This window comes from Enhydra lutris, unplaced genomic scaffold (genome assembly GCF_002288905.1).
Source record: "Enhydra lutris kenyoni isolate GAN:26980312 unplaced genomic scaffold, ASM228890v2 scaffoldscaffold52, whole genome shotgun sequence".
NCBI classification, from domain to species: domain Eukaryota; kingdom Metazoa; phylum Chordata; class Mammalia; order Carnivora; family Mustelidae; genus Enhydra; species Enhydra lutris.
Window position 1 is genome coordinate 13,117,787 of NW_019154136.1, and position 20,153 is coordinate 13,137,939.

Here is a 20,153-nt window from a genome sequence, read left to right on the forward strand (position 1 = left end):
TCAGCACGGCCGTTCAGCGATGTGGGGTGCTGGCTTGCTACCATTCTAAATGGCTAGAGGTCCCTTTGAGTGGGCAGGCCAAGCCCGGTGTTTCCCGGGAGCCCTAACCCCTGGGAGGCCCTGGCCCCTGGGGGGCAGGCTGTGTCTGGATCTGCGTCCTTGTCCGGGGCTCCGTGTCCGAAGTCCACACCGTGGGCAGCCCCACTCACGCCGCCCTGCGGGGGACCCGGGGTTTCCCAGATGCCGCCTCCCCATCTTGGGGTGCCTGACGGCCCGTGTGTGAACACATCGACAACTCCCAAGAACCGGGCACGGCTGCTGCAGGGACCAACCCGTCTGGCCAACGTGTTAACATCCTGCGGGGGAGCGTCTTGGGAGGCCAGAGCGGGGCCCCGGGCTCCGGTGTGATGGGCGGTAGGCATTCCCCCGCCTCCACCTGCGTACAAGCACTTGGGTGGAAACAGCGTTGATTTATTGAATGAGCCCGACACAGCCCTGCTTCCTTGCTGGTGGCCCCTCCATGGAGCACGCTCCGAGGTGTCCCTACCCCCACCCCATACAGTCATCCCTCGGTCAAACCGCAGCCAGGCTGTGTGGGCATCTGGGCGGGCCAAGAAGGTCTCGGGTCCCTCGTCATGTCTCCCCCAAAACCTGCACCTCCGCCACCGGGCAGTCCTCCCGGCTTGCCCTGCTGCCTTCCCAGGCCACCTGCAGGCGACAAGGGGGTCAGGCTGAGCCGCAGAGCTGCAGAGGGCGTGGCTAGTCTTGGGCGCCTGGGTCACTGGGGCTACAGGCCCTGCGTGCCGGGAGGAGTGCTTGGGGGTGACCCTGCAGCTCCTGACATGACGTCACTCCACAGCGTCCCCTGCCTCCCGCCAGGACCCACACACAAGCATCCTGTTCCCCCCCCCACCCGGCGGGGTGGTGGCTGCCCCGTCCCAACCCCACCCCCAGCAAGGGCCCAGACCTCCCCGTCCCAGCCCCACCCCCAGCAAGGACCCAGAACTCCCTGTCCCAGTCCCACCTCCAGCAAGGGCCCGGACGTACCAGCTTGCTGCTCTGAAGGTTGTCAGTGATGGGGTCTCTCATGTGCGGGATGGGAGGAAAGAGCTTCTGCAACACTGAGTACCTCGGAGGACAGAGACACAGGCTCTGGATCCAGAACTCGGGGACGCCGGAATGGAATTACAGCACCAGCTCAGTCCCCGGGTGGGAGTGGGGAGCCGGTCTCCACGGCTGGCCCCTGGCGCCCAGCCCTACAGCCCCGAGCAATCCTGGCAGGCAGGGGCAGAGCCCGGCATCTGCTGCTGGGACCCATGCACCCCACCCAGGCTCCTGCCACAGGCCCCGGCCAGGCTGGAGGCGGCCCCCCGGCTCCGGGCACCCACCTCGGACCCCGCCGCTCCCCACAGCTTACAGACCCGTGTCCCCTACCTGAGCCACAGGCCCAACCATGCCCAAGGCCGAGCCCCTGGGCAGGGCGGCTGAGCCTGAAGGCGCTGGGAGGAGCGTGGCACGGCCAGAGAGAGGCCTGAGCCCCCAGGGACAGACCCCAAGGCCCGCTGGGCAGGACCTGGCTGGGCAGGACCTGGCGGGGCTCTGCACTGAGGCATTTGGGAGACACCCCAAGGGCAGGGCTTGCTGTCAGATGGGCAAGGTCAGCTTGACCCTGTCGCGGGCCTGTTGCCTACTGGAGAGAGGGAGGAGGACAGAGAAGGGAAGGAGGGGGAGGACGGAAAGGGGAAGGGGGAGCGGAAAGAGAAGGGGGAGGGCAACTCCCAGTCACCGCGGCCCGAGGATGTGGGGAAATGGGGAGTCTGCGTGAGGGGTGAGTGGCCGAACCGCAGGGACACACGGGGACGCACGGCAAGACTGGCTGCACCCTGGGGCTCGAGCTGAGAGTGAGGGACCTTCTGGATTTTCACGGCAACAGACAGCAGAGCGAGGTCAAGTCTCAGAAGGGCCCTGGGGACACGTGAGGCAGCCGCCCGATCCCTGGAGGTGTCCCGCCTGCGGTGGCGGGAGGGTGGGGACAGGGAGGAGCACCCGGCAGGGAGGAGGCCAGCGGGGGCGGGGGGTGGCACTCACCTTCCACACAGCGCGATCACGAGCCCCAGGACCAGCAGTGTGGCCAGCAAGACCAGCGCGGACAGCAGCCAGTCGGGCCGCTGCGAGTCCTCCCCCACATCGCACGCTGCGGAAGAGGGCGGGCAGGGCACATCAGCAGGTCCCGGGGTGGTGGTGGCACCCAGCCCCGAGTGCTTCCCCAGGGGACCCCGGAGACGCAGCGGGCGCTCGGGCACGTCCCGGAGGGGACAGTGGGCGGCCGCCCGGCCAGAAGACGGAGGCCCCCACTGCACGCTCAACACCTCCTGGAGCCCATTTTGGGGGGGCCCATTCCCCTGCAGCTGGCCGGTAGGGGGAGCACCAGCACGCTGCTCTGCAAAGACCTCCGCCTCCCCTCGGGACAGCGGGGCCCTGTGGGGAGTGTGTGAGTTTGCTGGGTCTGCCACAACCAAGTCCCACAGACTGGGTGGTTGAAACAGCAGATACTGTGGCTTCATGGTCCTAGAGGCTGGAAGTCCGAGATCCACATGGGGCTGAGGCCGGTTCCTCAGGAGGCCTCTCCCCTGGGCATGCTGACGCTGTGTTCTTTGTCCCCACATGTTCGTCCTTCTGTGCCTGTCCGTGTCCTCAGCCCCTCTTCTCATGGGATCAAGACCGCCATAATGACCTCACTTCACCTTAATCCCCTCTTTAACGACCCCATCTCCAAATATAGTCCCATTCTGAGGTCCTGGGGGTGAGGACTTCAATATGTGAATTTGGGGGGACACATTTGAGCCCACAGCAGAGGGTCTTTGCGGAACTAATTAGGTAAACGTGAGGTCCCAGTGGAATAGGATGGGCCCTAACCCAATGACTAGTGTCTTTATACAAAGAAGAAATTTGGACACAGAGACACACAGGAGAAGCCACATGGAGCTGGAGGCAGACATGAGAGAGACATGGCCTGAAGCTCAGGGACGCCTGGAGCCCCAGAAGCTTGAAGAGGCAAGAAGGACCCTCCCCTGCAGTCCCAGGAGGGAGCCCTGCCCCGCCTGGATCTCAGACTCTGGTCTCCAGAGCGGGGAGAAGGGGGGATTCATTCCTGTGGGTTTAAGGCCCCTCCCCCACCACGTGTGCTCATTTATTGCAACAGCCCCAGGACCCTCGTGACCAAGGCTTCCTCCGTGCCACCTCTGAAATGGGACATTCTAGGAGAGCCTGCGAGGAGGGTCTGGTTTCCGAACAGGTCAGGGAGAAACAGCGGGTCTTATTTTGGGCAAATCCTTCTAATCAGGCCAGGGACCATGTCGGATGAAAGGAACCCGTGTGCCTGAGGACAGCGTTGTAACCGACAAGCCATGGGGGCTCGAACTGGGGGTCTTGTTCCTCTTCCTCTCTGCGCCCCCATGGGGTGAGCACAAGGTGCAGGGTCAGATGTCTTCAGAGCCCTCTCTGGGGACGCAGAAGCCTGTGCGGCTGGATCCCTGCTCCTTTGGTGGCAGAGCATCCAAGAGCAGGGGTGAAGAGCCCCTCCGAGCACGAAGGGTCCGTGCTTCCCCGAGCAGGGGTGGTGCCTGCAGCGTCCAGCGCACACAGAGGACAGATAAAAGGGCGCCTTACTCACCGAAGCGTTGGGGGGCACTCCACTCGCTCCAGCTTTTGCGGTAGAAACCTTTGGCCCTTAGTCTCGCCACGTAGTTTCTGGGATTGTGAAGCTCAAAGAACTTTTCCTGGAGCTGTGGTTGACAAGGAAAGAAGGAAAGGCTGCTCCCGGTTGGCGGGGAGACAGTGGGGCCCCGTCGTGGGAGGAGTGGGCCCTCCCCCAAACTCGTGTGTGAGCGTCCTCGCCCCGCGGCGCCGCGGAAGCTGACCTCCTCTGGAAACGAGGTTGGAGCAGATGCAGTCATGAAGAAGAGGGCAGCTTGGGTTAGGGGTCTGTAATCCATTACCACTGGTGGGCTTACAAAAAGGGGGAGCTTGGGAACACACACACATGGGGAAGACCATGTGCATGACAGAGGGAGACAGCCACACGCCAAGGAGCCCCAGTAGCTGGGACAGATGTTCCCTGGAGCCTCCAAAGGGAATGAGATCCTCCCCCATCTATATCTTGGACATCTGGTCTCCAGGGCCCCAAGAGAATAGAGCTGTGTTTTAAAGCCGTCAACCTGGGACACTCGTTATATACAAGCCCCCCCAAGAATGTGAACCCAACCAGCCTCCATCGGGGAAGATGCCTGTTCAGAGGGGCCCGAATCCTGGAGCCCCCTACCCTTCTCAGCCCAGGCTCTTGGTGTCCAAGACACCAAGCACTGGGAGGAAAAGAAGCCACGGCCGTCCCCAAAGAGGCCAAGCCCATGGTGCCGTGTGTGGGTGTTGTGCACGGCATGGGGCCCTACACACTCTTGAATGTGACCTCTGCTCCCCCAAGAAAGATATGTCATCACCCTCCCCCTTGGAGTCTGTGGTCCGGACCTTCTTTGAAAGTAGGGTCTTTGCCGATGTGCTTACTTGAAGGATCTCAGGATGAATTCATCCTGGATTGGGGTCGCCCTACGTCCAGTGACAGGGGCCTAACAAGGGACAGAAGAGGAGACACACACACACAGAGGAGAAGCCTCAGGAGGACAGAGCATCATCTCCGAGCTGTTTCCCCTCAGCACGGACTCCTGGAGATCGCCGGATGGGTGAGCGGGGCCCACGAGCAGCGTCGGGCACCACAGAGTGGCTGGACAGTAAGGAAACGGGTTTGTGATGCCCAGTTCGGGGAGGGTGGGGGACGCTCACCTTCTCCGTGTAGGCGGGATCACTGCCCTACAAAACAAGAGGGGAAAGCCGTGGGTATCTGCTCCTGTCCCCCGACAGACGCCCTTATTCAAGCCCTTTTAGGTTTATAACAGAAACTGAGTACAAAATAATCAGGGGTTGAGCCTAAATGAGTCATATCATATATAAATAACCTGCGTATGAAGGAGGTATTAACTAAAAAACACCTGGTCTTTTTTTGGGGGGGGGCGGATAGAATTAATAACCTTTATGTCAGCTCAAAACGTTTGGTCATTTTCTTTTAATTTATAGACTTACAGTTTGTTTGTTTGTTTGTTTGTTTTAAGTCTATTTGTTTAGTCTCTGGGCCCAGCGTGGGGCTTGAACTCCCAACCCTGAGATTAAGAGTCGCGTGCTCTGACCGAGCCCACCAGGCAGCCCCCACTTGATCATTTTCTAAGGTAACTGGATTCAGGCGTAGTTTGCTTGAGCAAACCACACCTCGAAAGCACACTCCTTGTGCCCCTCCGCCACGCTTTCCTTCCCGCACACACCCAGAGCCCACGCATGTCACCCACTAGAGATCGTGCTGCATGTTCTAGCTTCTGTGCATAAATGGGGTCCAGGCCAGACCTTGAGTCTGGGTGACCTTCCCCGGGGGGCCCGATTCCACAGCGTGGGTATGTTTTGTTGGTGCCTTCTCTTGGGCTGTTCCCAAACTCAGCTGCTATGAACACGCAGGTCCCCACGTTGGTGGGACTTAGGTTTTCCTCATTCTCGGAGCCGGAGCAGCACGGGCATGGCTGCCTCCACGAGATACTACCAAAGCCCGTTCCAAAGTGCCTGTGCCATGTTTTTCCTTAAAAGATATGATTTTTACCCTGGGTCTTAACCATCGGGAGAAGGTTCATGCACAAGGGACATGTGAGAGAAGAAGGAGCCACGTGTGTCATTTTCAATGGCCCCCAGTTGAGTCGCAGGCAACTGTTGCAGTCAGCTGGGTGGCAGCCTCCCCTCCCCTGGGTTTGGCCAGACTGTCGCGTTAGCCGATGGCAGGGGTGCGGAGCGGCCTCTCCCTGTGGTTTGCATGTCGGTGACACCTTTCCATGTGCTTACGGGGCATGAGTACGTCTTCCTTGGGGAAATGGCTGTTTCAACTTCCTGCCCTTTGTTTTTTTCCATACGGTTATTGGTCTTCTTGTTATCGACTTGCACACCGTGGTCATCCAGCCCGAATACGAGTCCTTTGACGGACAAATAGGCACCTGGTTTCTTCCCTCAGTGGCCTGCCTTTTCAATTTTACCTCTTCTCTTTCGAACAGCCAACACTGTGACTTTGCTTAAGGCTAAATGTTTTTTTTTTTTTAACGGTTTGTATATTTTCTCTTGACAATTTTCACACACGAGAGGTTAAATGATCATTCATTTTTTTCAGGTTTTTTTTGTGTGTTAACATTCTTCATTGTTATGTAGAGTTTAGTTCATGTTTTTATTTCTTTGTATTTATTTTAAAATTTACTTTAGTTTTTTTTACTGTATTGATGTTTATTTTTAAAAGAGTAAAAAAAAATTTTTTTTTGATTCATATTTGTGTGTGTGTGTGTGTGTGTGTGTGTGTGTGTTTTATCTGCCTCCAAAGCCTTGGGGGGTACAGATTCTCCTGAATTTGGAAGTGCCAGCAAGGACAAGCATGTACCTTTTGTAGCTGAAGTTCATACTCAAATCTGTTATTAAAGTGGCTGCACGCTTCCCACTCCATCATCAAAGAGGATTTATTACACATTGCAGTGATAGTAGGTGGATTTAATATCTCTAGGACAGGGAAAAAAAAAAACTTTTATGAGTAAAACCAATCAATACCCCCGCCCCCCAGAATATACTTCAAAACAGGCTTCATGGACATTAAGGTGGTAAAGAGCAGAGGAACATGTCATTCCAAGGTTAGAGAATGGGCAAAGCATCCATTCGGATGAATGACGACAAGATACGTTGCGATGTCTGTCGGTTTGGATTAGCCATAGGTCTAGCTACGCAGACACCAGCCGGTGACAGACCCCCACCCACCCCTCCTGGAAAGCAAGGTCTGTGCCAACGACGTCCCCAGGACGACACCTGCTGTCTTCCCTTGGCCCTAGTTCCACCGTCCTCCAGCAGAGGGAGGACAGCATCCTGCGCCCGTGGACTGCCTCCTTCCCACTGGGCAGGCAGCCTGGCCCGCTCCCCGCCCCGCACAGGGTCCGTCCCCACGCCAGTGCTCTCCGCAGGCCAGCCGTACTCCCGGAAACATCGGCCCTGCCTCCTCGCCTCCCCCAGACCCTGCGGGCTACAGCCAGCTCCTCCCCGGACGTCCTGTCCTCCCTTCTGCCGTCCTGTCCTCCCTTCTGCGTGCTGGGACCCTCCTGGCTGTGCTCTGCCCTGTGCCCTCGCTCTGGGCATTCAGCTTCCCCTGACTCCGTGGCTTCTCCAGCTTTGCATGTGAGCACATCTGAACAGACACGCAGGTCTGACCTCCGCTGGGAGCCCAGCCCTGGGTCCTCACCTGTCTGCACCTGTGTTCCACCGGGACCCCAGGCTGGCAGTCCCGAACTCTGTCTGGGTTCCCTCCTCCTCGAGTCCTTCCCCTCCTCTCCCTCCTCTTCTCCTGCTCCCTCCTGCTCCCCCTCCTTCATCAGGGACATCACCCTGACCCCAGGCTCTCCCTCTATCCCCGCCTCTACCTCCAGCTACAATGCCATCCTCAGAAATAGCCTCAAAACCAGCCCCGCTCCCTCCTCCCTGCAGCCACCCAGACCCTGCCCATCTGTTGCCACGGGACCCGCACCCCACAAATGGCCTTCTCCCCTCAGGGGCAGGAGACAGGGCAAGAAGGCTGCTTGGGAGGATATGTCCATTGGCAGGGCCGGAGAGTGAGGCCAGGAAGGAAGGCAGGGGCACCCCAAGGGGCAAGTGGGTCAGTCCTGCTGGGCAACAACCCTGGAGACAGCCCAGAACCCACCTGCTAGGAGCCACCCTGCCCAGGTGAGGGCGCAGGGTTAGCACCAGCCCCTCCAGCTTGGGGCAGAGCCAGTGTCCCACCAGCCTGTGGGAAAGACTACGTCACAGAGTAACACCCACAGGCTCCCCTTGGAGACGCTCCTCCTGGGAGGAAGGGCCGGGGCCAGCATGAAACGTGAGCCACTTTCTAAATAGCTCCACAGTGACGGGAATGGTCACCCCCAAATGGTCCCTCCCTGTCAAATCTCTAAAACATGGGAATGGAATCTTGTTTAAAAATAGGGTCTTTAGGGGCGTCTGGGTGGCTCAGTCCTTAAGCGTATGCCTTTGGCTCAGGTCACGATCCCAGGGTCCTGGGATGGAGCCCCGCATCAGCGGGAAGCCTGCTTCTCCCTCTCCCGTTCCCGCTGCTTGTGTTCCCTCTACCGGCTGTGTCTCTCTCTGCCAAATATCTAAAAATAGGGTTTTTACAGGTATAATACATAAAGGATCCTGAGATGATGTCCTCCGACCGCAGGGGGGCCCTAAATCCAATGACAGGTGTCCTTGTAAGAAATAGAAGACAAGCCACGCGAAAATGCAGGCAGAGATAGGAGGGACACGGCCATAAGCCCAGGGACGCTTGGAGCCCCAGAAGCTAGAAGAGGTAGGAAGGACCCTCCCTGGAGGCTCGGGAAGGACCATGACTCTGCCCCGCCTGGATCTCAGCATCCCTGCCCCACCCGGATCCCTGGTCCTGCCCTGCCTGGATCTCAGACTACTCTCCAGGGCTGGACGATTAATTCCTGTGCTTAAAGCCTCACGGTTTAGGATCCTTTATTAAGACAGCAATTGGGAACTAATAAACCCCCCGATTCTCTTGGTGTCATGGGGCACCATCAGTGACACTCTCCAGCAGCCACCTCTGCCCGCCTCAACCTGGCCCGTCCCAGGGCAGAGCTGTGTGGGACTGATGTCCTTGCACATGGCCCCAGGCTTGGGTCCCTGCTCTCCCGGCGCCCTGTTGAAATGGCCAGTAATGCCATCGAATTCATTTCCCACTCCGGGTGGCTGCCGGCCATCCCTGGTGTTCCTGGGCTGTACGCCCTATGGCCTCCCATGGCCTTCCCGTCTGTCTTTGGGTTGGCCTCTGCGTCTCCTCCATTTCTTCCAAGGGAACCACCACATTGGGTTAGGCCCTCCCTATAACAAGTGCAAAGATCCTGTTCCCACACACGGTGGTATTCACAGAAGCAAGACGCGGACAGATCTTCGGGACACAGCAGGCGTTTTTGAATTTGTGCTCCTGACAGGATAATGAAGCATGCACTGGGGGCACAGAGCCCCCAGTTCCCACTTGACCCCTCCATGCATCCCCACCGGGCTCTCTGACACCCACCACCCCACTGGCCTGACTACTGTGTCCTCACACCCCTGCTGGGACTGGGGCTGAGGACACAGGGGTCCAGGGGGGAGCGTGCACGGAGTTGCAGCAGCCTTAGACATGGTCTGGACGTACCGGTGAGCGCCCTGTGTCCGGGACAGCAGCGTCCAACACCAGTGCCCATAAAACACAGCATGTCAGCTCAGGATGGGAAGCCGCAAAGGAAGAGGCTCCCCACTTTTCAAGCAAGAGGCCTTGCATTCTTCCCCTCTGCACCCCATGTCAATTCATGTCGCCGGCCCCGTGCTTCCTTATCCCACATGGACCCGCCGGGGCAGGCCCGGGCTTCCGGAGACCCAAAGCTGTCACATTCTGGGGAGGGGTCTGGTCGAAGGAAACGGATGGCAACAGAGCGTTGCTACGATGGGGTCTGTGTTCCGGAAACCCGTTAGCATAAGAACACAGGGCCTTGACAGGGGCTGCGGGCACGACTCTCACCCCCTCCCCGAGACTCGTGAGGGAGCCACGTGCCCCGTGTATTGCTGGAATGCTCTAGAAGCAAATGGGTTAGTTCCTTAGTTGCCGTGAACTCACAGCCGCTGCTTGGAGCGGAACACATGTCGTCCCCAAACGCACATGCCCTGACCCCCAGTGGGATGGCGTTCGAAGGTGGGAGGTAATTACGTGGGGCCCCATGATGGGATTCGGACGGCACCAGAAGAAGAGAATGGAGCGCTCTTTCTCGCCCTCGCCCCCTGGGTGGGGTCACAGTGAGAAGTCTGCCATGTGCAGGCTGGGAAGAGGGACCCTCACCAGGAACCCGCTCTGCCGGCCCCTTGAGGTCGGGCTTCCAGCCTCCAGAACCATGAGAAATCAGCGTGCACGTCATTTCAGCCGACCGCTTGGGGCGATTTGCTCACGGTCCCCTGCGCTCAGACACCAGCATCCCAGAGCCCAGGGTGCAGCCTGAGAGCCGTGTCCTCGACCTGTACTCACCAATTTCTGATAATTCGACAGTACGGTCGGAGCAGGGGATCCTGACACCTGGGCTTGTGCCCCTCACCAGGATCTGGAGGAGTTTCGGCAATCTGGAGACATCATTGAAATGACACCGGACGAGTTTTCCCCGATTATCCATTTCGTAATTTGGGCACTCGTACTCCCTCTGGGTCCTGCGGCAAGGAGGAGGCACCCAGCAATGACCCAGCGGCCCCATGCGCCTGGGGAGAGCCCGGCTGTGCCTGCAGCCACACCAACCTCAGATCCTGCCAGTATAGGTGATACTGGATGTCCCGGGGGGCCTCCCTGCCCACCTCCCAGCTGCACGTCAGGAAGTCCACGTCGTGCACCCGGCAGTCCAGACCTTGTGCGGCCGCCCCAGGGTTTCCTTCTGCATTTGCAAAGGAGATGAGAAGAAAAACAAGTCACCTTTAAGAGGGACGTTAGGATTTCCAGGTCCTTGTGGGTTCACACATAGTTGCAGATGTCAACGCCCAAAATGTCAGGATACAGCGTGGTCTCATCCCCCAAGAGCCCTCCAGATGTTCCTTTTCTCTCCTCACCCCTGCCAAGCACTAATCTGTTCTGCATTTGCACACGTCATCAACCCCAGAAAGCCTTACGAATGACATCCTCCTGCATATGTGATGTCCTACGGTCCTATGCTTTTTTCTCCCCCCACTCCCTGCAGGTCCACCCAAGCTAAAAGTCATGGTTTTTGTATCCCTACGACCAGCCAGCGACTGAGAGCAAACAAAACCCAAAGAGGAACACATTCCCTTCACCTTGCAGAGGATACTGAATCCCCACCGAGAATGGCGGGCCTTTGGTCAAGGAGACACTGAAGTTTTTCACTTCACACGAGGGAAGGATGTGGAACTGGCAGTAACGGTTGTTGTTGATGGCCTGAGAGGAAAAGAACCATTTTAGTCATTGTTAAGAGAACACACGTAGTGTCATGGCGACGATACCCAGATTGAATAACAACGATAACCATAACAACGGCAAAAAAACCGTAAGTCTCTATAGAGTCCGTTCAATCTTCAACAAAACCCCAACAACTTACTTTGTGGCAATCGCCAGACTGGAGATAGTGTATAAATTACTGGTTGGTGGAGAGGGAGGGAGAGGGGAACAGATGAAACACAGCATTTTTTTTTTTTTTTTTTTAGGGCAGTGACTTTGTCCTGTGTACTACATTTACCATTCTCTGTTTGTTGAAAGTCACCAAATGCACACACTGAGAGTGACCCGTCTCGTCATCCGTGCACTCTGGGTGAGGATGACGTGTTCAAGCACATTCATCCGTGCTACGGCCTGTGCCCTCTGGTCGGGAGGCTCCCGGTGGAAAGGCCGTGCATGTGCACGGGCAGGGGACTGCGGGCCATACAGGAAATCCCAATACCTTCCTCTCAATTTTGCTGTGAACCCCACACTGCTCCGGGAAAAAAGTGAAATTTATTCATTTTTTAAAAACCATACAAGAATTTACATAAAATAATTCTATGTATGAATAAATAAATAACCAGCTTATAAATAAACAAATATTCCACTTATGAATTCCATTATGAATAAATCAATCCTTTTCTGAGGATCGAGAGATAAAAGAAATTGGGACAGAAAAGTTAGGAAAATGGGGAAATAAAAATGTAAAGTCACAAACGAAAGGAAGATATTTATCAAGCTCATGATGAATTCTGGCTTTTTCCCTGCATTATGTAGTAAGTTAACGATGTGGAGCCCCAAATAGTTTAATAAGGAGAAGGTTATTTTTTTTTTTAAGGTTTTAAGTCCTCTCCACGCCCAACATGGAGCTCAAAGTCATGACACCCTAATGTCAAGATTTTCTCGCTCTGTACCAGCTGAGCCAGCCAGCACCCCCAGTTGGTGGAAATTGTAATTAATAAAGGAAGAAGACATCTGTCTAATTAATCATATCTATAACAGATTCAACCAGACTAGTTGTTAAATACATGTTAACACAACAAATCTCGAGGATATGGGAAAATGTACGTCTTTGGGCATTTTTTGGGCACTGATCTAAAGCTTCCCTGGGTAATTCAGGTGAGACTCGTAAACTTGGTCACTGTCTCTTGTCCGAGGAACTTGAGTTCCATAAATGCCTCTCAAAGGAAGTTCTAAAAGAACAACAGAATGCGGGGTTGATGGGTGTTTTCCCAAACCAGCCATCGCTGTGCTGAGCGCTGCCTCTGAACACCATAGGCAGCCCAAGGATGGGGGTCCTCATGTAGGCAGACCATGGAAACAAGGAGAGGGAGACACTCACCCACTGAGAAGGAGAACCCGTCTCCGGTGAGGACAAACACACCAAACCGGATGGTTCAACCCCATATTTACCCATTTGGCCAAGAGCATAATGTTGAAGTAGCGTAGATACATGAGAAAACGGGACACACACACAAGGACCATGAACAAAACGGAAATGAATTCAATTTAGGGAAAGCCAACAGCGGATGAGGGAATGACAACAGGGTCCGATATCTTGAAATAGACCTTTTAGCAATTCCTTCTACATCTTCAGGATCCAGAAAAATCTCTAGATCGCTCCTAATTGCGATTTATGTGCATGGACATTGGGAAGTAGGAATCCAACTTAACTTCAGCGCATTTTGGAAATTGTGCTGACTCCATGCGTACAACCATCCTTCTTCACCGATTTGAGATAGCACCTTAGTGGTATAGAAAACCCACCCTACCCAACGTGCCACCAAGGCACGCTTCTGCTTCTGGATTGTTCCATTTCTTTAATCTATCCACGCATTCCATCAACCCAACCCTGGATAATCATAGCTTCTTGGTACATTTGGAGACATCATGGAAAGGCAAATTCCTGATCACTAGTTTTCTTTATCAACATTTCTTGGTTGTTTTGTAGCCTACCATGGTCCAGATAGAGTTTAGAGTCAACTGGACAAGTCCCAGTGAAATCCCACCTAGGCTTGTCATGAACTGGACTGTGTCCCCCCAAATTCGTATGGTGAAACCCTCACCCCCAGAACCTCAGAAAGTGGTTGTATTTGGACATTGGGTCTTTAAAGAGGGGATTAAGGTAAAATGAGGTCAGTAGGGTGGGCCCTGATCCCATAGGACTGGGGTCCTTAGAAAAAGAGGACATCAGGACACAGACACACACCAACGGATGACCACATGAGGACACAGAAAGAACAGAGTGTCTACACACCCAAGAGACAGGGCTCAGGAGAACCAGCTACAGCCCCGCCTGGATCTCAGACTCCCAGCCTCCGGGACGGGGAGGAATATTTGTAATGGGGGCCCAGGTTGTGACCTGTATTGTATTAAATCAAGAATAATCTTAAAACACCAAATTTATTGTCAAGGAAGTTGACAGGTGCGTCTTCCTCATGAGACACTATGAGCTGTGAATATGTTATATTCTCATCAAGGCCCACCCATGGGGTCTGTCACAGTTCTCAAGACCTCTCAAGCTTGGAAGGTGACACTATAGGATTTGGGTGAGGGGCGCGCGATGGTAGGAAAGCAAGCACTCACTTTCAGGTGGGCTTGGCTCTCCACCCGGATCCCTGAGGACATGTTCTCACCAAGGTTCTCCAGGGGCACCATCTTGGACATCGTACAGAAGGTGAACCCTGAGCTGTGGTGTCTGTGATAGTCTTTAACCCCTTCCACAGCCAATGCCAGAGTAGAATTCCCGCTTCTGTGATGCCAGAACCCGTCTTGGCCTTTGGGCTCTGCTGGCTCTTAAGTCCCCTAATGTCAGGAAAACCTCGACTATGCCAAGGACAGGAAAGATGGTTTACCTTAGTGATAAATTTCGAATTTATGAAACACATAATTTCAGAAACATTTCCATGGAGGTCCCAGGTCAATCTCCTTTCCACCGGCTCTATCCTTAGGTTCTTAATCGGTGAATAGCGATCTGAAATGGGTAAAGGTCAGAGTTAGGAGAAGTACTGCAGAAGCTTGAACCCTTATCCCCAAGGGGACTTCCTCTTCCCACCGAGTTCACTGACGACCTCGGGAAGCAGAATTGTACACAGGTGCGGAATTGCTGAGAGCTGGAAGAAACCTTCCGTCAACAGCGCCCTGTTCCTCTCCTTAGCCTGACATCCCCATGATGGAGAAACTGAGAACAGATCTGGCTTGATACGTCTCTCAAGGTCTGGGTTTCTGGGACTGGTTGTCAATGGCCATCAAACTTGCCTTTTTTTTTTTTTTTGCTTTATTTTGAAAATACAAGGCATGGTCATTAGAATGATACGCATGGCCTTTCACGGCTCATAGGCTGTTGGAGCAGGTCTGACATTACTGGAGAACCTCCCCAAGTACATCAGGTTCTGTTCTGAGACGGAATCAAAGCTCACGCATCCCCACTACAAGTTGCTGGGAAAGGGGGTCTCCAGCGGCAGACCACAGGGCTCAGCATATCTCATCCGCGATTTGCTTTTCCAGGTACAAGGTGCTACCGAGTCACGTTTTCCAGTAACACCCGTCTGTGAAGCTACAACGGACAGCCGGTGAGATTTCATCTGTGACCCCTTTCAAGGACTTACAGGATGTGACTTTAATAAACGTTCACCGAGTTGATAAGCTGTCAGTATCGTGATTACGTATCAAGATCAACAGCCTTAGTTTCATAACCAAGACCAAGCCGTATCAACACCTTGGTTTCTGCCATTATTTCCTTCTACCTTATAAGGACAATGTATTCCTTTACGGTAATAACAACAACAACAAAAAATTCATTGAGGCAAGTTTCTTATACATTGGACATGTAATTCTTAAGAGTTTTTTAAATTTATATTCAATTAGCCAACGTACTACATCGTTAGTTTCAGATGTACTGTTCAATAATTTACGGACTTCTCTTAATAAATTCTTTTTTTAAAGATTATATTCATTTATTTGTCGGAGAGAGAGCAAGAGCTCAAGCAGGGAGAGCAGCAGAGAGAGAGGGAGAAGCAGGCTCCACACTGAGCAGGGAGCCCGATGCGGGACTCGATCCCAGCACCTGAGCTGAAGGCAGAGGCTTAACTGACCGAGCCACCCAGACGTCCCTCTCCTAACAGATTCTTATGCCTGAAAACCTACACTCAGTTCTGCGAACACAACATTAAATATCATTAAAGCAGATATGAAAGATGAAGTAGGAAATACTAATGTTAACATATTTTATCACATTTTATTTTTATAACTAATAATATATATAAATCATCAGATATTTAAGGAAGAAATAGTATCATGGGCACAAATGTTCAAAAAAGAAAGCGGGGGTGGGGGCGACGGGAAATATTTCCTGATTCCCTTTAGGAGGCCAGCATTATCCCAATATCAAAATCAAAGATACTAAAAGTCAACTCGAGGCCAACATCCCTTATAAACATAGATGCAAAATCCCTTCAGAAAATATTAGTCAACAAAATCCAGGAATACACATAAACCTAGTAATATCTCATGACCCAAGAGATTTACTCTGGGAATGCAAGTTTTCTTTAACCGTCGATGTAACTCACCCCCATTAACAAGAAACTAATGATCTCTATAGAAGCAGGAAAAAAGAAACTGACCGACTTACACCCATTTGTACGTAAAAAAAATCTTAATAAACTAGGAAAGGAAGAGATCTTCCTTACGCCGATAAATGTATGAAAAGCTTTGCGCTAATTCAGACTCAATGGTGAAAGACTAACCACTTCTCCTTAAGACCAGAACAACGCAAGGCGTCTGGTTTCAACACCTCTATTCCACCGCGTGCTGTACCAATGGCCCCTGTTAATGCAGTCTGGCCAACACTGGAGTCTTAGGGGGCGTCCCGCTTACGAGGGAAGATGTGAACATTTCGGATTGTGTCAGCTGTCCCCTTCTAGGAGACTTCTGTTCCTAGAAAGCAGCTCACTTCCAAGCTGTGGTCAGCCATCCTAGAGCACCCTCAGGCCTGAAGTGACCACAACGGCAGCAGCGGCCTTGGTGCCCGGCCGAGACGGGCAAACCAAAGGCGGGAACTGGGAGAACAGCCCAGATGGTGCTCAGACCTGGGGGTGGCGGGCTGAAGTGGAGAAGGCACCTTCCCTTTCCTGACATCCCGCCATGTCCCAGTCCCCGGGATGGGAGGGGGTGTGGCCACATGACTGGGTTCTAGTCCATGAAATTCAACACGACGCGTGGCGGTACTTCCAGTTCTCACCCATAAATGCTCCTGGGGGAACCGAAGGACCCTGGATCTCGGCATAAATATTTGGGGCAGAACCACTTGTCATGAGCCCCCCACTGTCCCATCAAAATTCATGCTGGAGTCCCAACTCCCAAGACCTCACAATGGGACCTGGAAACGGGGTCATGGCAGATGTTAATTGAGATGGGGTCATCCTTGAATAGTGTGGACCCGAACCCAATGTGGCTGATGTCCTTATTAGGAGAGGACATTTGGACACGAACAGACACAGAAAAGGCTACAGGTGAGGACAGAGGCAGAGATGGGAGGGACGTAGCCATGAGCCCAGGGATGCCTGCAGCTCCAGAAGCTGGAAGAGGCAGGAATGATCTTCTCCTGGAGCCTCAGGAGGGAGCACAGCTCTGCCCTTCTTGCCTGGATCTCAGAGGTCCTGCCCCGCCTGGATCTCAGCATCCCCGCCCCCTGTGGAACAGCATCCCTACCCCCCGCAATCTCAGAGGTCTGGTCTCCAGAGCTGGGAGACATAGACTGAGCCCCCCAAGCGACAGTATTTTGTTCTGTCTGCCCACACAGACTCAAACAGCAGCCTTCAGGAGACCAAAACCTTCCTCTCTCTCCCCCACAAAAACATCTGAATTCCGCCCCTATTGAGGAAGGAATCAACATCTAGCGGGTGGTGAAATCTTGTGGGTGTCCCCGCAGCTGACATCGGACCGATACAGCCCCAGGTGGGTAGGCTCCGGGGCTCCCGTGGGACCCGTCATGCCCGGCCTTCGCCCCACGACCCTGTGCCATGGGAACCCAACGTGGAAAACATGCAGATGGCCCTCTCGGGGGTCTGCTGATTACTCAGAAAATTCCTGACGGCGAGTGGCTTCCGTGCAGACGCGCCTGCAGAGACATTACCAGCCCCCTCTTCCTCGTGGCACTCGGGGCTGCACCCGGGCTCTGTTAGTGCACTGTGCCCTGTACCAGAGCCTTCCAGCAGCCGACGGGTTCCTCAGGACATTCCCTGCTGCACGCCCATTGGCCGCCCCTGTCCCCTGAGGCTGACTGGACGGTGACAGAAGTTGGCACAGAAGGCTCGGGGATCGCCATCAGCCTCTTCTCTCATCGATTCTGGTTCCTATGGGATCTCATTCCCTAGCGTCGTGACGCAAGATCGTACGAGCCACACGGAGGGCACGGAGACCGACCGCACTCGCCGCACGTGGCCTTCCCCGCGGGCTCACATCCGTGGCCACACGTCCCCTCCCTATAAGAACGCCAGTCCTGTTGTGTTAGGAACCAACCCAGATGGGCTCATCTCAGCAAACTCTGTCTGCAAACACAGTCACATTTATAGGGTCTGGGTGCGAGGGTTTCCAGGGAGAACTTTAGTGGGGACACAAGTCAGCCCATAACCATCGCCTTGCCCACGACCCTACCCAGGAAAGGGACATACAGGTCAACACAGTTTCTCCCTGGAAAAATGACTCAGAACCCAAGTAGGTGATGGGTCCTTGCATTCGAGCGCCATCGAAATGCTCAGCACCTCGGCCCTCCCCCACCCCGTGTCCTGGCCGTGAGGTTGTGCCGGGACAGGGCTGCCCAACGATCCCATGGGCAGCATCGGGGTGGGGGTCACACGGGCGGTCTCCGTATCCCCGCTCACCGCTGCCGCTGGATCCGTACCGATCTGGACGTCGAGTTTCACGGAAACAGCAGAACGCCGGACACACCCTCAGAACGCACTGGGGTTCGGTCCTACCTTCCTGTGATTGCGGCAGGCTGGACGCAGACGTCAGAAGCACGGCGAGCCACAGCAAGGCCATAGCGAGGCAGCTCCCACGTCAGGCCGCGCGCTGGGAAAGAAGGGGCACAGCGTGTGGGACGGAGGAGGGTGACTTGGGGAAGCTCCTGCTCGTGAGCACGGGGCCTTTGGCAGGAGGAAAGGGTCTGGGTATGTGCAAGTGTGTGCATTCGCATGTGCCCGGTGCGTGTGCACACATTTGCGTCTGTATGTGCACGTGTGTGCGTTCGTGCACGTATGTGTGCATTTGCACACGTGTGCGTGTGAGCACAGGTTCCCGCGGCACACACGTGTGCATACGGTGCACGCACTGCCGTGTGCGTGCACGTGGCCGCACACACATGTGAGGGTGCGTGTGCACATCTGCGTGTCCATGTGTGTCCTGTGCTTGTCCCGTGTGTGTGTGCTTGTGTGGATGTCCCCGTGTGTACGCCAGTCGGCTTGAGAGACTCGCACCCTCGGGTCAGAGCGTGCTCTTGGCTCCAGCCGGAGGCAGAAGACGGGAAAGCACACGCCACGCACGGTGCCGGGAAACGCGGCCATGACAAAGCGTGGGAAGGAAGTGTAATTAAAACTATGAAGCCGACAGACATCGAATTTCCTGAACGGGCAGAGTTACGGTAACTGAACCCTGCATGGTCCCAGCGCCCCAGCAGGACCTTCTCAGGGTCTCCAGGAAGCCCCGTCTTCAGGCTGGTTCTCCAGGACCCTCGCCTCGGTGGCCAGCCTCCTTCCCCCACCGGGACCGTCAGCAAATCAGTCTCCTGATGAGCCCCCATCCTCCCCACCATGTCACTGTTGGCAAACACCATTCGTGGTCTGGGGCCAGCACTCTGTGCCCCTCAGAACTGTCCACAAAACGTGCCCCCTTCGCACCATCCCGTCTGGAAAATCTCAGCCGGGATTGAGGAGTGGGACCTCAGATTTCCCCCGTCTTGTCCTGGGCATTCACAGCCCCCAGCACAGGACCCAATGAGGACTCCACCAGGGGTCTCACCTGCTCCCCTGGTTCAGCCGTGGGGCTCCAAGCAGATTTCCCGTCTCAAAAACAGGGCTGAGGGCGATTTCCAGCAAATGGGCACTTTTGCACAATCGGACAGTGAAAGTGGCTCTTGCCAACATCGGGGAACACGCCCGAGACAGCCCTTCCCCAGGACAGGGGGATGGAAAGATCCAGGATCGCCTTTGGGTGGGAGGCGCCCGGGACAGGTGTCTCGTCGTCGTAATGCAGGGACGCTGGGGAGGACAGGGAGGCGGGAGGCTCAAGCTTTGCTGGGGGTCCCCCCAACCCGTATTCACCATACACCGTGCGCCCCAGAGGTCAGAGCGGGAAACGCACGGTGGGGAAAGGATCCGCGTGTTAAACAGAGCGGGCTGGGACTTGCCGCTAGTTCCTGAGGACAGCTGGTACGGGACTGCAGGCGGTCGGACGCGGTGGGCGCCAACGTGGACGCGAATGTCCAGGGGTCTGGAGGCCCCATTCGGCTGGAGCCCACAGCTAGCCCAGAGGAGGGGGCGAGGCGTGCGTCCGGCCTGGCGTCATCCCCTGCAAGACCTTGGTCCCGACAGGACCTGCCCAGAGGGGATCCTGGGGAGGCTCTCAGGCATCTGCATTTTTTTATTTTATGTTTTATAAACATATAATGTATCGGTTCATTAATTCTGTGTGGAGACGAAATGCACATTCCATCAAAGTTGCGCTTTCTGCTCTGTGCTCAGCGGGGAACCTGCTTCTCCCTCTGCCCTTGGCCCCCCTCGTGCTCTGTCTCTCTCTGAGAAATAAAGTAATAAAATCTTAAAAAAATTTTTTTTACTTTTTAAAAACGTAACTGAGGGGCGCCTGGGTGGCTCAGTCGGTTGGGCATCTGCTTTTGATTCAGGTCACGATCCCAGGTTCCTGAGATCGAGCCCCGCATCGGGCTCCCTGCTCTGCCAGGAGCCTGCTTCTCCTTCTCCCCCCGGCCCTGATCGTACTCGCTCTGTCTCTCTCTCAGATAAATAAATAGAATCTTAAAATA

The 20,153-nt window shown here is 54.8% G+C and overlaps 1 protein-coding gene across 2 annotated transcripts; it reads right to left on the reverse strand.

Annotated features, from left to right (window-relative positions):
• Positions 1 to 559: 559 nt before the first annotated feature.
• Positions 560 to 18,177, reverse strand: LOC111157156 (interleukin 3 receptor subunit alpha). 2 transcript variants are annotated; one of them, XM_022518424.1, is made up of 11 exons: positions 17,998 to 18,177; positions 13,972 to 14,090; positions 10,957 to 11,077; positions 10,430 to 10,562; positions 10,169 to 10,344; positions 6,512 to 6,627; positions 4,837 to 4,863; positions 3,674 to 3,785; positions 2,089 to 2,194; positions 1,048 to 1,129; positions 560 to 708 (listed from the first exon to the last, which is right to left on the reverse strand). In XM_022518424.1, the coding sequence occupies exons 1-11, from the start codon at positions 18,155 to 18,157 to the stop codon at positions 634 to 636; spliced, it is 1,227 nt and encodes a 408-aa protein (XP_022374132.1). In that variant the 5' UTR covers positions 18,158 to 18,177; the 3' UTR covers positions 560 to 633. The 2 variants fall into 2 exon arrangements, with proteins under 2 accessions (XP_022374132.1, XP_022374133.1); XM_022518425.1 differs by having other exon boundaries at positions 645 to 708; positions 1,048 to 1,121.
• Between the last annotated feature and the right edge of the window lie 1,976 nt (positions 18,178 to 20,153).